Here is a 13,143-nt window from a genome sequence, read left to right as displayed (position 1 = left end):
CTTTCGTCAGTTACTCTATTTAACAATTCTTTAATTTAATACTCTTAATTAAGCTATTGAACAGTTGTTAAATGGTGTCTTGAGTACTTGCAGGCAAACTGTGCATGCTGAAAACGTCATGTCATCATGTCTGCATGAGCATCAAGAAATTTAGTTGGTCTACCCTTGGTGCAACAACTTACGCTTCAAAATCTCCTTATCCCAATGTTTAGGTTGCATCAGCCATTCGTTGGACACAATAATGAGGTGTGATGGTTTCAAATCAATCACATTGTCACCCACTGACCTGCAATGATTCTAACACAAGCACTGTATTTTAGCAATATGGTGTGCAGTTCAAGAAAAGTGCATGATCTATCTGCTAATTAAACAATTGCGCACAATCCATGTACTGCACGCACATAGATATAGTGATGACTGTACATCATGACAAACATGCGTGTATCTATGAATTGACCACACCTACACCTTAGCCATTCTTTGCAGAATGACTCTGCGTGTCGACAGTCATCAATCATGTCGACTGCAGCCAATTGAGCTGATCACTCCGAACAATGCATTAATTAATGCACTATGCACAATCTACCATCAAATGAATAATGTATGATTGCTTACTTTAACAAGTCTGTACAATAGTACTGCACTATTTCTGCATTTCAATAGTGCATTTATTTCTGCACCACTTTTTAAAACTTCACCTTCAGCCAGCTGTCTATTGCTGCATACTTCCAGTCATGAAAATAGTTGATAAAATAGAGTAATATATTTAGGACTAAATCACCCAAACCTGCTTCATTTCCACAAAAATCTAACACAGACCTTCAATCTTAATTTTTGACGTTGCCAATGACTTTGTGTCAGGATCAAAACATAAACCTAGCATAGTAAGTTGATGTTTTCAGCCATAATGATTCTTACTAAATCAATTTTTGGTATGTGTGCATGCATTCATGTCCCTAGACTTAAAGTACATTTATCATGTACTAAATCATGTAAATTAAGCCAGCTGCTTAATTGTAGCTTATAAACTTTGTCCCCTTAACAGGCATTACACATATATATGTATAGGTTGCTTCAATATGTTTCCGTCAGTGCTGCTGTAACGTTTAACTGAGAACCTTTTCAGGCATGTCACATATCCCACTACCTGCTGCATGTGCTCCTGAACTCTTGAGTATACTACCCTGGCTGCATTATCATTGCTATTATTTGCTAGCAGTCTAATCTGCAGCTGACTCAATTAACAGGATTCATCGCCCTGACTTGTCCTTCAAAACTGGAATAGCAAGATTTGACAGTCCTGCTATCAGTACTGTAAAAACAATTTAGTAAGAAGTTATATAAAACAGGGAGATCGGTCAATGTAAATTCGCTGATGCATTTAATTAAGAGTTCATGGTGCAATACTAGTCAGTGAAGAGATTCCGCTAATTATCAGTCAAACACTGCAACTTGTAACAATTAGTGTTAATTGATCTAATCAAAGACATGGTGCACAATCACTTGTTGTAGATAGTCAAAATTGGGTCTATACAGTGTCAGCACAATCAATCAACTGACACCTTTGCATGATAAAATTATGATACCATAAACATGCAGTGGCAGGTACATGTACAAGTACTAGTAATATGTGAAAACGGTCAGACATGATATATATATATATATATATATATATATATATAGCAGAATTTGAAGAAGATGCCAGGCATAAAGCTAATGTTACCACAGCAGGTGGTCTATTCTATCGATCTATTCTATCTCTTCTATCCACTAGTTTTTTAATCTCTGGGACTTGACTTTGAAAGGAATATGTTCAAAGACATCATCAATCAGTGGGATATTGTTTCCTCAAGCTTTCAAGAACATATTAGAACAGTTGTCTGTAAAACTATGGTGCTACAATGCCAAGATGTTACATGCACGTATGCAATTAGTTTAGATGTTCGTAGTTGGGATTTGCCTACTTGACTTGGGAGACATGTGGGAGGGATGCTGGGGTATTGGGGTATTGTAAAATATAGTATATCTTAAGCTGATATATATATATATATATATATATATATATATATATATGTATGTATGTATGTACGTATGTACGTACGTATACATACACACACACACACACACACACACACACGTGTGTGTGTGTGTGTGTGTGTGTGTGTGTGTGTATATATATATATATATATATATATATCACCAAACAAATGAACGAAGACAGCAAATATACTAACCGTAACAGCCATCAGATCAATTCCAAGAGTAGAACTGAGCAACTGAACTAGTTGCCTTTGTGAAGAACCGGCATTCAATTTGTCTAAAATTCCAAAGCAACAAAAATTCTTGAAGAGAATCTCCTGATTGACTACATCCCTAACAAAAGACGCATGCCAAAAACCACAAAAACTAATAATGTTTACTGAAAGTATATGCAGTTCATTTTACTATTATTTTGGTGTCCAAGCATGCTGAATCACAAAGCTGTGGTTCATCTTACTGTGATGAAATATACTTGTTAGCTAGTCTGGTCTTGTTTTCTAGTTACTAAGTATACTATCTTCACCTTACAATTGTCCATTGAAATAAATCCATCGTATAAGCAAATATATACTAGGTTTGCCATAAATGTAACTGATTTGCATTTACTAATTTCTATATATACTAATCTGCCTTTAAAGTTATCTATGGTATCACTAACCTTTCAACACTCTGGTAACTTTGGAGTGAAATCTCTTTGGCCACGAGAAATTTTCCAGGCACTTAATAAGCTGTTTGACTTCATCTACACTTTCCTCTTCGAACATGTGCAATTGAATATTGTCCAGCAACAGCAGATTACAAAATGCTACTCCAAGAGCAGTCAATAATGCACAATGACTGACAGGAATGTTATTACTGTTGAAATGCTCAACTAAAGCTCGACAGAAGTTGTGTGCAATCCGCACAACAAAGGAATGTGATAGGTCTTGACCAAGCAATGACTGCATCCAAGGATGCATAGAAATTACTTCTACACTTTCACTATAGTCTGCATTAGACAAATTATGCTTCAATACAATTGCATTGTGATCTCGAGAGACAAGCTTCAAATCCACAGCATATGCAATGTCATCTTCAACTTCCTGTCTTGTCAGTGGCCTTCCTCTTCCATTGCAATTAGCCAAAGTGTCTACCAGTAGTGACTTTGGTGCAGATCGACAATCACGAAGTGAACACAAGAAAAGAACAGCACACACTCTTTCTGACAATGACTCAACAATCTTGTAAACAAGAAATTCTATAATAATAGCTCTTTTCTGTTCTGTTCCATTCGTTCTCTTGTCCAGGTTAGACAACAAGTGTTTCAGCATTACGCACTTTAACCGCACACATAAAGAAGCAAGCAAGGTCTCCAGTGGGTACCCTAATAGATTACGATTGGCAAATAGAGAAGCCACTGTGCAAGAACAGTCAGTCACATTCCCATTATTTTCATCAAAAAAATTATCGCCGAAGTTTGCCACAAAACACCTTTTTCCATCTTCTGTAGACATCTCTTGCATGACTACAAAACACCCCTTAATCTCTTCCTGAGACATTTTTTTCACCACCAAAGAATCATCTTCACTTATATACTCAGTCGTTACCATCACTCTTCCTTTAAATCTTTGAGCAATCTTCTCTATATCTTCATACTTGGAAACACGTTCCAAAATTAGAAGGCTAGTCTTGCCCTCATCAGTACTACAATTGAGCTGGCCAACTTTATCCTCTTTGTAAAATAAAGAGTGAAAGTGTAGAGTCTGTCACAAACAAGAAAAGGATAAAAAGTTTACTGAGTGTTGACAAAAATGAACTAACCAATTCTTCCACAGCAGCTTTAAAGGCGTGCTGATGGTCGTCTCTGATTCTAATTATAGTTCTATATTGTGAGCCAACCCTAGAGAGCATTTCACTTACCAAGGTCACTTTCCCACTTCCACTTGGTCCACTTATTATCTATAAGTTATACAAGATCAACAATCATCACAGAAACCAAAAATATCACAAGTTCTAACCTTTATTTTATAAACGTTGTCAGATGTATGCCAACGGAGCAAACTATCCATAACGTCTTCACTTCCCGCAAAGTAGTGACAAGAATCAACGTGAGAAATATAAATAGGTGATTTAGAAAAAGAGACAGTCGCACTGCCACTTCCAACAATCAGAAAACTAGCCCAAGCAAGAGGGTCTTCTTCATTGATAACAACCCTTAACAGCAGTGTGGCTTTCTGCAAAGACTCAGCGATTGTATAGTTGTTACGTAACTTCCAGTAAAAAAAGCTCATCAAGAGTCTAGTATAGGCATCTACTACTGGATACAAAGTTACTAAAACAGCCTGGGCTCCTGCTACAAAAAATGAACTCGATAGCCCCATTCTTCCACCAAGCTGAAAGTGATTGAATCCACTAACACACGCAGTCAAAACAACTAACATTGCTCGAAGCTTCAAGCCCCTAATCTCATTTCCAGATAACACTGAGTGCTTTGGAACATTACCCACCATTTCAGAAGAGTAAAACTTAAGATGAATGCAACCATTACAATACTTCCCATGTGTTGCAATGTGAATAAGGTTTGCATGTGGAAAATGAGGTAAAACCATTTCCTTTGTAGCCAACTCATTGACAAATGGAGAGGACTGACAGTGTGAAGCAACAATGCGTGCTTCAACTATAGAATCGGGCAATGCAGACGAGTCTAAATATTGCTCTTTTGTAGTTTCACAAATGAAGCCAGGAGCAGCCACAACAGCACAATTGCAAGCTGTCTTCAAGTCTGTCTGTGCTAGTTTCAGACTGTAAACCAAAGGAATGTGATAGATGCTATATTGCTGAGTAATATCTAAACTCTGGTAATCTTTCTGAAGAGCTGCAAATGGTACAGATGCAATTTTTGCATCAGTGACCAAAGCCAAACTTGAATTTTTCTTAGGCAGCATGTCTTCTATCGGACGAATAAGATTGTCATACAATGTTTCTAAATGTTTTCGTTTCAAGTCAGGATAACCAGGCATGGATGATGAAGATGAGCTGACATAGTCCAACCGTAAAGGCTCCCAACAAACAGCTTCAATGGAATGATAACACAATGGACTCTTTGCACCATGAACTAGTCCCGTGTTAGGGTCAACTACAAATATGTAGACGAAACCATTCATCTCTTTGTACACAACCACAGTTGCTGTTTGATTTTGAATAACTTTTTTAATGTCATCAATTGTAAAATTCAAGTCGACTTGGACCCCATGCTCTCGTAGTTGAATTAATGTGTCTAGCTGGTTAAAAGATCGATCTAATTCTGATATTACAAGAGCTTCTTCAAAATTGCCTTGCAAAAAAAGCAACTCAAAAGCAGACTGACGCTGTTTCAGCCAAGAACAAACAGATTTGTAACACAAGTCAAACCAAGGCATTACCTGACACTGTAATCCAGTATCTCTGACTGCAAGATAGTGTTTAACCTCACAGAGTGGAACGATAGCTGATCTGTACAGCTCTAGAGCTCTGTCACTCTCATTAAGCTCACTCCATGAGTATGCTTCAATGCAGTGAGCTATTGCAATTCTAATCTTTTGAGCATGACAACTATCTCGTGTGACCATTGCATCACACAGAGAAATAACGTTATCAGACAAAAGCAATCTTGATGGTACATTCTTTTTGCGTACTTCTTCTGCACACATGACAGACTTTCTAAACTCTTGCTCTGCTTGCTTACGACAATCTGACTGCTGAAATTTACGCTGACAACAGCCTCGAAACCAATGTGCTTGAGCTAGTACAAAGATGTCACCACATTGCTTTGCAGCCTCCACAGCGTTAGTGAAGAACCTTAATGCTTCATGTGCTTCATCAACGGATAATTCACCAAGTTTGCAACAGCAAGCAGAAAGCATTTGGTTGTCTTCATTTTGAATAAATATCTTCATTAAATCTTCATAAATTCCTTTAGCAGTAGCTGGATCAGAGGATTCAGCAAGTCTCAACATGACTTCAGTACGTAGATCTGGTGTGATCTGTTTCTTCCCAAAGCAACACAAATGGAAAGCTTGATTGTACAGATCAAATGCACTATCAGTCCCAAATGCAAGCTCTCCTTGACCAATAAGAGCTTTAATTTGATACTCACAATATCCAGACACCGCTGCTGCTTGTTTGTATAATTCTTTGTATGCTTGTTTGCATTCATCCAGTTTATTAGTTTGTCGTAACAAGATGGCAAATGCATGCCTCACTTTCAGTTTCATGACAAGATCACATGTAGATACTTCTATGTGATGTAAAAACGCTTCGGCATGCGCATAAAACCCAAACGTGATGCACCTCATTCCAATTTGATAGCAACAAGTGCCATGATGACTGCCAAACTTGACATTAGACAGTACATCACCCAATTTTGCTTTCATGTCACAAGGTTTCAAACAATCATGGCCAATCAGTTCTAGATTATGCACAGCTTCATGATGCTGACCATTTGCCATTTGAGCATCTACTAGCAGCAAAATTGCTATAGTGTATGTGCTATCTTGCAAACTCAACTTATTGACAACTGTCTGTAAACTACTGATCACAGGTGTAGCAAAACGATACAAGGCGTAAGTGCAAAATACACTAGCCATTCTATGCAACACATTGACAGTCTTGTCAATAGTGAAAGCATCATTGCTGAAAAAGTTAACGCTAGACATTTGTACTTGAATATCTTCTTTTGCTATGGCAAACATGTTGTCAGGAAGCAAACGTTGTCTCATCAGCAGGGCCTCGCTGCACTTTCTTGCTTCACATGGCATGTCCATTGACAAATATAAATCTCGAGTGAACATCAAAAGATTCAGAAGACTGGGAGATGCCACCGAGTTGGAATTAACAGATATGCAATGGTGTGTCACAGCCACTGCATGTGGAAATAATACTAAATCTGTGTAAGTATACAAAGAAGCCTTGTCGACAGGCAGTTTATCTGATAACGCATTAGCCATGTGCAAAATGATTTGCGAAAATGTTGACAGCATTTGAGACTTCAGTATTGACACAACAATCTCCTGAAGTGTTTGAGGAACAAACACAACAGGAATATTCTCTTCCCATCTTTCTATCTCAATTATACCAAATGAGCTTAATTTTGTCACACTCTCCAAAATATCTGTTTCTGTTGCTGTAAAAAAGGGCTGCACTGCTGCAGCAAGAATTTTAGCAGATAAGCCACACACAGTCCCTGTAACACATGCCAGCTCTAGCACAAGTTTACTGTTATTGGATACTTTATCCAGAATAAGATGCAAAATAGATTGTAAACCAAGACGATAGTCGATAGATTCAACAATCCCTTTATTTGTGCTTGTATCCTCGCACTCTTTCATCTCCGCCTCAAGTTTGTCCCACACACACTGAAGTTTTGGCAGCAAAGAATTTAAGTCTGTTTTAGTCTGACTACAGTAGCATTGTGTAAGTCGAGCTGTAGCTGCATGACTTAACATGCAGGTTATATAACGATGGTACTTTGATGTGCTAGAACTGCTTGCTGCCTGCATTAACTTTGAGCCAGAAAATAGACATTCGATTTCAGGTGGAAGTAGGTGATGCAGTGTAAACAGAGCATAATGACTTTCTTTAGCTAGTTCCATTTGAACAGCATTAAATCGTGTGCTTACAAGAACATCAGCATTTACATTGTGACTATTTAGAACTGTAAGCAGAGACTTCAACTGCAACAGACAGGACTCATTTACATTCATGCAAACAAACAGCGTTTGCATTGATTGCTTAAGCTGCTGCATAAGCTCTGGAATTTTCTCATGACTTCTAAGTCGATTGGAATTGATACCAAAGCGTTCACACTAGACATGAACAGAGAAACATATGCACTGTTCGTATGTATATAGTACTTTACAAATAACCAGACAAACAACAGAAAACAGATGAACAAACTAACAAACAAACAATCAAGTAGCAATACTTAATTAAGCAATTACTGAGGACGGTTACTCACCACAAAAGAACAGGAAATTTGCCACGCACAGCTGCTACTGCCATTCAAGTGAATTATTTGATTCCATCGATTGTGTTTTTGCAAAAGTTGCCTCAATGCAATTCTTTTGCCACTTCCAGGCAAACCAAAGACAACCTAGTTAATTAACACATTCTTAATCAAAGAAATTGAAGAATGTACACAACCATTAGACATAATACAAGTACGTACACACACACACACACACACACACACACACACACACACACACACACACACGCATGCACGTATGCAAACATGCACTCACACACGTCCACACACACACAAACACAAACACAAACAAAGACACGTCCACATCATCCATCCATGTTCTGTTTTCACTTGAGTAAGTGGTGCAGGCCACATTGTTAGGTCACTTCCTAGGACTTTATTACTCCCAACGTAATCTCTGGACTCTGTTCAGATTTGATTGCAGAACTTTGTATGATTTCTAACATTGTTGTTTAAAGTCTTGGTGGCAGTGACAACAAAGAGGATCTCTTGGGCTGTTGCTCCACATTTCTGTCGTTGGTGATTGACAAGACCTGCCTTGTTTTGGGCTGTATCAGTGCAACCAGGTTGAGTACACTGTAGGTCGGTCTGATCTAATACTCGGTTCCCCTCATTTCTTTCATTCCTCTTACATTTTCCCATATTTCCATTTCCTCAGCTTCCTCATTCAACTCTAACTGCAGAGCCACAATGGATCTCCACTTAGCACGATGTTGGGCAATATGCATCCATTCTTTGTTGAGCTTATACTTCTTCAAATCTGTCCCACAACATCGACCCATCTCAGCTTCTGGCCACCTACAGAACGTTTACCTCCTTCAAACTTGCAAACCAGCAGTTGCATTGGAATACGATGAGATTCCATCCTGGGTATGTAGCCTAGCCACTTTAGCCTTCTCTTCCCGATCATTGTTTCCACAGTCTCAATACTTGCCTTAGCCCAAACATCAGCATTCCTCTGCTTCTTTCTTACTGATATGCCCAAGATGATTCATAAGCAATGCATGCAGAAACTCTGCAGTCTCTTGATGTGCTAAGACAAAGGTGTCCAAGACTCCCTACCATAAAGAAGCGTTGCTTTGATAACTGCCTTAAACATTCTTAGATTGTTTTGATAGATTTCTGATATCAGAGCTGGAATTTTCAAAAAGATCTGAAGCTGTTGGATGCTTTACAAAATTTTGTACTACACTCTCTGTCTAATTAACAAGATGATGTGACAAAACTTCCAAAGTATTGAAACTGCTCTACAACATCTACAAGTTCATTTGTGCTCTGTAAAGTGAGACCTCTTGGAAGTTGTTGTTGGTTGTTAGTAATGCCCAGAATTTTTGTCTTTTTGGCACTGATGGAAGGCCCATTTGGTTGCAGCTCAAATCTAGCTCTAGGAACATCTCTTCTAACTCATCCATAGACTTGCTGCGAAGACACATGTCATCCGCATACTCAAGATTTGAGATCAAGGTTTGATCTCTCATCTGCTTTCTGCTCCCCACTAGCTCAGCTTTTGTGTTAAACAAGATGGTAATTCCATTCCCCAGGTGCTTCTGCAGAGACATGTTAATGACTGCATCAAAAAATAGGTTAAACAATATGGGTTCCAACACATCACCCTGTCTAACACCATTTCCAATCCTAAACTCTTTGGAGACCTTGCCATATGCTCTCACAGCTCCACTGGTGTCTTTATGGTGAGCCTTCAAGATGTTCAATATCTTGGGTGGTAAGCCAAAATAACATCACTCTAAAGCAGACCATAATGCTTTACGATTAACTGAGTCATATGCTTTCTTTAGGTCCACAACCACAAGAAGAGTGGCTGGTGAAATTGACGTGCACATTCCATTCAACATGCTTAGTGAAAACAGCTGGTCTGCACAGCCTCGCCTTTCCTAAAACCACACTAATTCTCCCTCACCAACCTGTTGACAGTTTCCTTTATTCTATTCAGAAGAACCCTGCAAAAGTTTCCTGGAACACTGTGTAAGGCGATGATCCTGAAGTTGTCACAATCATCATAACTAATCTTCTTATGCAGAGGAAAAAATAATTGTGTTCTCCTATTAGCAGGTATTTCTTCACTGAGCCCTCCTTGCTGTGATAACCGAGTGAGCTATTCAACCATGCTATCTCCACCAAGCTTGAAGAGCTCAGAGGTAATCTCATTTGCTCCCGGTACTTTGTTACACTTGAGCTGGCTGATAACTTCTGCAATCTCTTCCTCAGCAGGAGGGCTACATATCACAGCATCCTCTCTGTCACAACCACCTTCAATACCATCATCAGCCTCTATACTGTCTTTTACATTACCTGAAATGACCTCAGACACTGCTGATTTATGTTCAACACTGATTTGAAATGTTGATGCCACCCTTCCAGCTTATCCTGTCTTAACAAACCTAGTTTAACCATCTGCTGCTTTCAAGGATAAATTTGCTTTGATTTTTGATTCAATCTTAGGTGTTTGTGATCTTTCAATAGTGATCACCTCTACCACTCTATATTGACATCTCATATTTTGCTTCATCTCCATCACCTATTCCCTCGGCAATTATTCTACGCCTTCTCCACTGACTGGGTGCAGGACAGTTAGTTGCCACCATTTTGTCACAGAACATGTAGTCGCAGAACTTTAGTTGCCAGTACACCTAGTCGCCAGTACACTTAGTCGACACTACAATTAGAGAGTGTTCACACCGACATCTGGAATAACTATGATTAGGCTAACTATGATTAGGCCAACATTAGCGCAAGCACGTTCACACCGCTAACTATGATTAGTAAGTCACGTGGGCATGTGAGTGTAATTAGCCTCGACAGTTTTCATCCGTCATATCCGGCAAGAATTCGCATGAATTGTTTTGACGAATCCATTGCTTCAGGTTTGCAGAGGAAAACATTTAGTTTGCTTTCTCTGGCAGCTCCTTGAGGGACGACAATAAGTTGTCACATGTACAGGCATGTATGTAGTATGCATCTGCCTGCGCTTCCGTATACGTCGCCATGTTGTTGATGCGTTTGTGTGGTTAAACATACAAAACCGCATCAGAAACATCAGTGGGGTGCTCTTCTTGTATACTACCTCACGTGCCAAAGTCACGTGCAACCACTAACGCCACTAATGTGGTTGTAATACTGCTCTCTACGACGTTAGAATGGCATTAGAAAGGCCTTACACTGATCATGATTAAGACTGGTGTGAACGAGTGGCGTTAGTGCACTAACACCAAACTAATCATGATTAGGCCTGGTGTGAACATGCTCTTAGTCATCGCACTATTAGTCGCCAGGTAATTGAAAACGTGTCTATACATACATGTCAAATTTAGGTCATCATATTGCTCTGCTGTGTTCGCATCTCCAGAATTTCATACTGCAGTCAGACGAGAACTTGTCAAAATCATACAAGAAACTGTTATGGCACAACTTTACACCATCTTTAGAGTCTACCACAGTTTTGGGAACGGTTGCCATTATCACAAATAGACGCACAGAAATCACACAATCAACAGCAACAAAGGCATATATACACTCCTTGAGTAATTAATGCCTTCCTATTGGTGTTCTTTGACATGACTATTATAATATTGTGTGTAAATGTTCACACATATATCTTTGAAAACATAACTGTTGACACAATTTGACAAGTGTGTGTTTAATTATTTATGTCTTGACACTTGCGTCTTTGTGTGTTAGACAATTGTCTCCTTTGTAATTACGGTAAATATGTATGAGCACCTGGTGACTAATGGGTACGGCGACTACATGTATTGGCGACTAAGTGTACTGGTGACTAAATTTCCAATACTAAATGTCTTGTGACTAAATTTTGGCAACTACGTGACCTAGGCATTAATTCAATCTGTTATATTCTTCACGAAATTGCTGGTTGTCATTGTTCTTCTTCCAAATCAGCCATGCTTGTTGTTTCCTAAAGAAAAAGTCCAACAAAAATGAATTTCACTTGTATGAGTAGACCTTACAAAGACAAATCGATATGTATAAGTTACTCCTTTATCTTTGTTTTCGTAAGCAAGAATGAGTGATGTTTCTGTGATGTACAATGCCCACACGCCCGCTCTCCACTTCCTGGATGAAAGCTCTGCCCACTGCAAACAATTCAATGCGTTTATGAATGACTGCCACGAATATATCAAGGATTCCGAGTTTGAATGCAAAGATATTGTGAAGATCTACCTTCTTGCCATCACTGGTTCCTCTAAAACACAAAATGGTGTCAGTAGAGCTGATTTCCTTCAGACTTTCTAGCAGAATTCCTCATTACTACAGCTTACCCAGAGAATGCGCTTTTGCTTTGAGTAATTGTTTATCCTTGTTCCTTTAATATCCGAAGAGAAGTGTTGAGAGCACCGTCTAGCGTGTGCTACAGAAAACTTCCTATTTTTACATCAGGTCAGTCACTTCCTTTGGCCACTGATTGAATAGAAGGTTACAATCCCGGAGGAAAAATATGATTGTCCTCTGTTGCACACGACAGACGACGTGCTCAACATTTCTCTTCGGATGTTAAAAGAACAAGGATAAACAATTACTCACACAAAAGAGGATTCTCTGGGTAAGCCGTAGTGATGAGGAATTCTGCTTAAAAGTCTGAAAGAAAATCACCTCTACTAACATCATTGTACCTTAGAGAGAAACCACTGACGGCAAAAAGGCAGATCTTCATAATATCTTCGCATTCGCATACGGCATTCAAGATAAATCCGTGGCAGTTATTCGTAAATGCATTGATTCGTTTGCAGTTAGGAAAGCTTATAATCCACCAGGAAGCGGTGAGGAGCGCGTGGCCATTGCACTCCACAGAAACCTCGCTCGTTCTCGCATACAAAAGAGAATATAATGGAGTAACTTATACCAATCAATTTGTCTTTGTAAAATCTACTCATACAAGTTAAGTTCATTTTTGTTGGACTTTCCTTGTAACAACTGCCTCACTTCATCTGTCATCCAATCTGCTTCTGGTTAAGGGTTTTAGAGATCAATTGATTGCAAATCTGTGAGGTGATCAGCCCTACACGCACGTGCGTGTGCACACACACAAACACACACACACACACACACACACACACACACACACA

General features: G+C 39.0%; 2 protein-coding genes across 2 annotated transcripts in view; both read right to left on the bottom strand.

The window, feature by feature from the left end:
* Positions 1–6,691, bottom strand: part of LOC134194987 (uncharacterized) — a 9,859-nt gene extending 3,168 nt beyond the window's left edge. The window contains exons 1-5 of the mRNA XM_062663977.1: positions 4,038–6,691; positions 3,841–3,978; positions 2,699–3,782; positions 2,235–2,317; positions 183–297 (exon numbers count right to left, since the gene is read on the bottom strand). Coding sequence (XP_062519961.1) covers positions 183–297; positions 2,235–2,317; positions 2,699–3,782; positions 3,841–3,978; positions 4,038–6,644 — 4,027 coding nt within the window. The 5' untranslated portion in view covers positions 6,645–6,691. The remainder of the gene's footprint in view (positions 1–182; positions 298–2,234; positions 2,318–2,698; positions 3,783–3,840; positions 3,979–4,037) is intronic.
* Positions 6,685–8,331, bottom strand: LOC134195227 (uncharacterized). The gene is made up of 3 exons (XM_062664228.1): positions 8,015–8,331; positions 6,738–7,862; positions 6,685–6,690 (listed from the first exon to the last, which is right to left on the bottom strand). Exons 2-3 carry the CDS (start codon positions 7,800–7,802, stop codon positions 6,685–6,687), a joined length of 1,071 nt encoding a protein of 356 aa, XP_062520212.1. The 5' UTR covers positions 7,803–7,862; positions 8,015–8,331.
* Between the last annotated feature and the right edge of the window lie 4,812 nt (positions 8,332–13,143).

The sequence above is a fragment of the Corticium candelabrum genome, chromosome 19 (assembly GCF_963422355.1).
Source record: "Corticium candelabrum chromosome 19, ooCorCand1.1, whole genome shotgun sequence".
Lineage (NCBI taxonomy): Eukaryota > Metazoa > Porifera > Homoscleromorpha > Homosclerophorida > Plakinidae > Corticium > Corticium candelabrum.
This window is presented reverse-complemented; position numbering and strand designations above follow the sequence as displayed.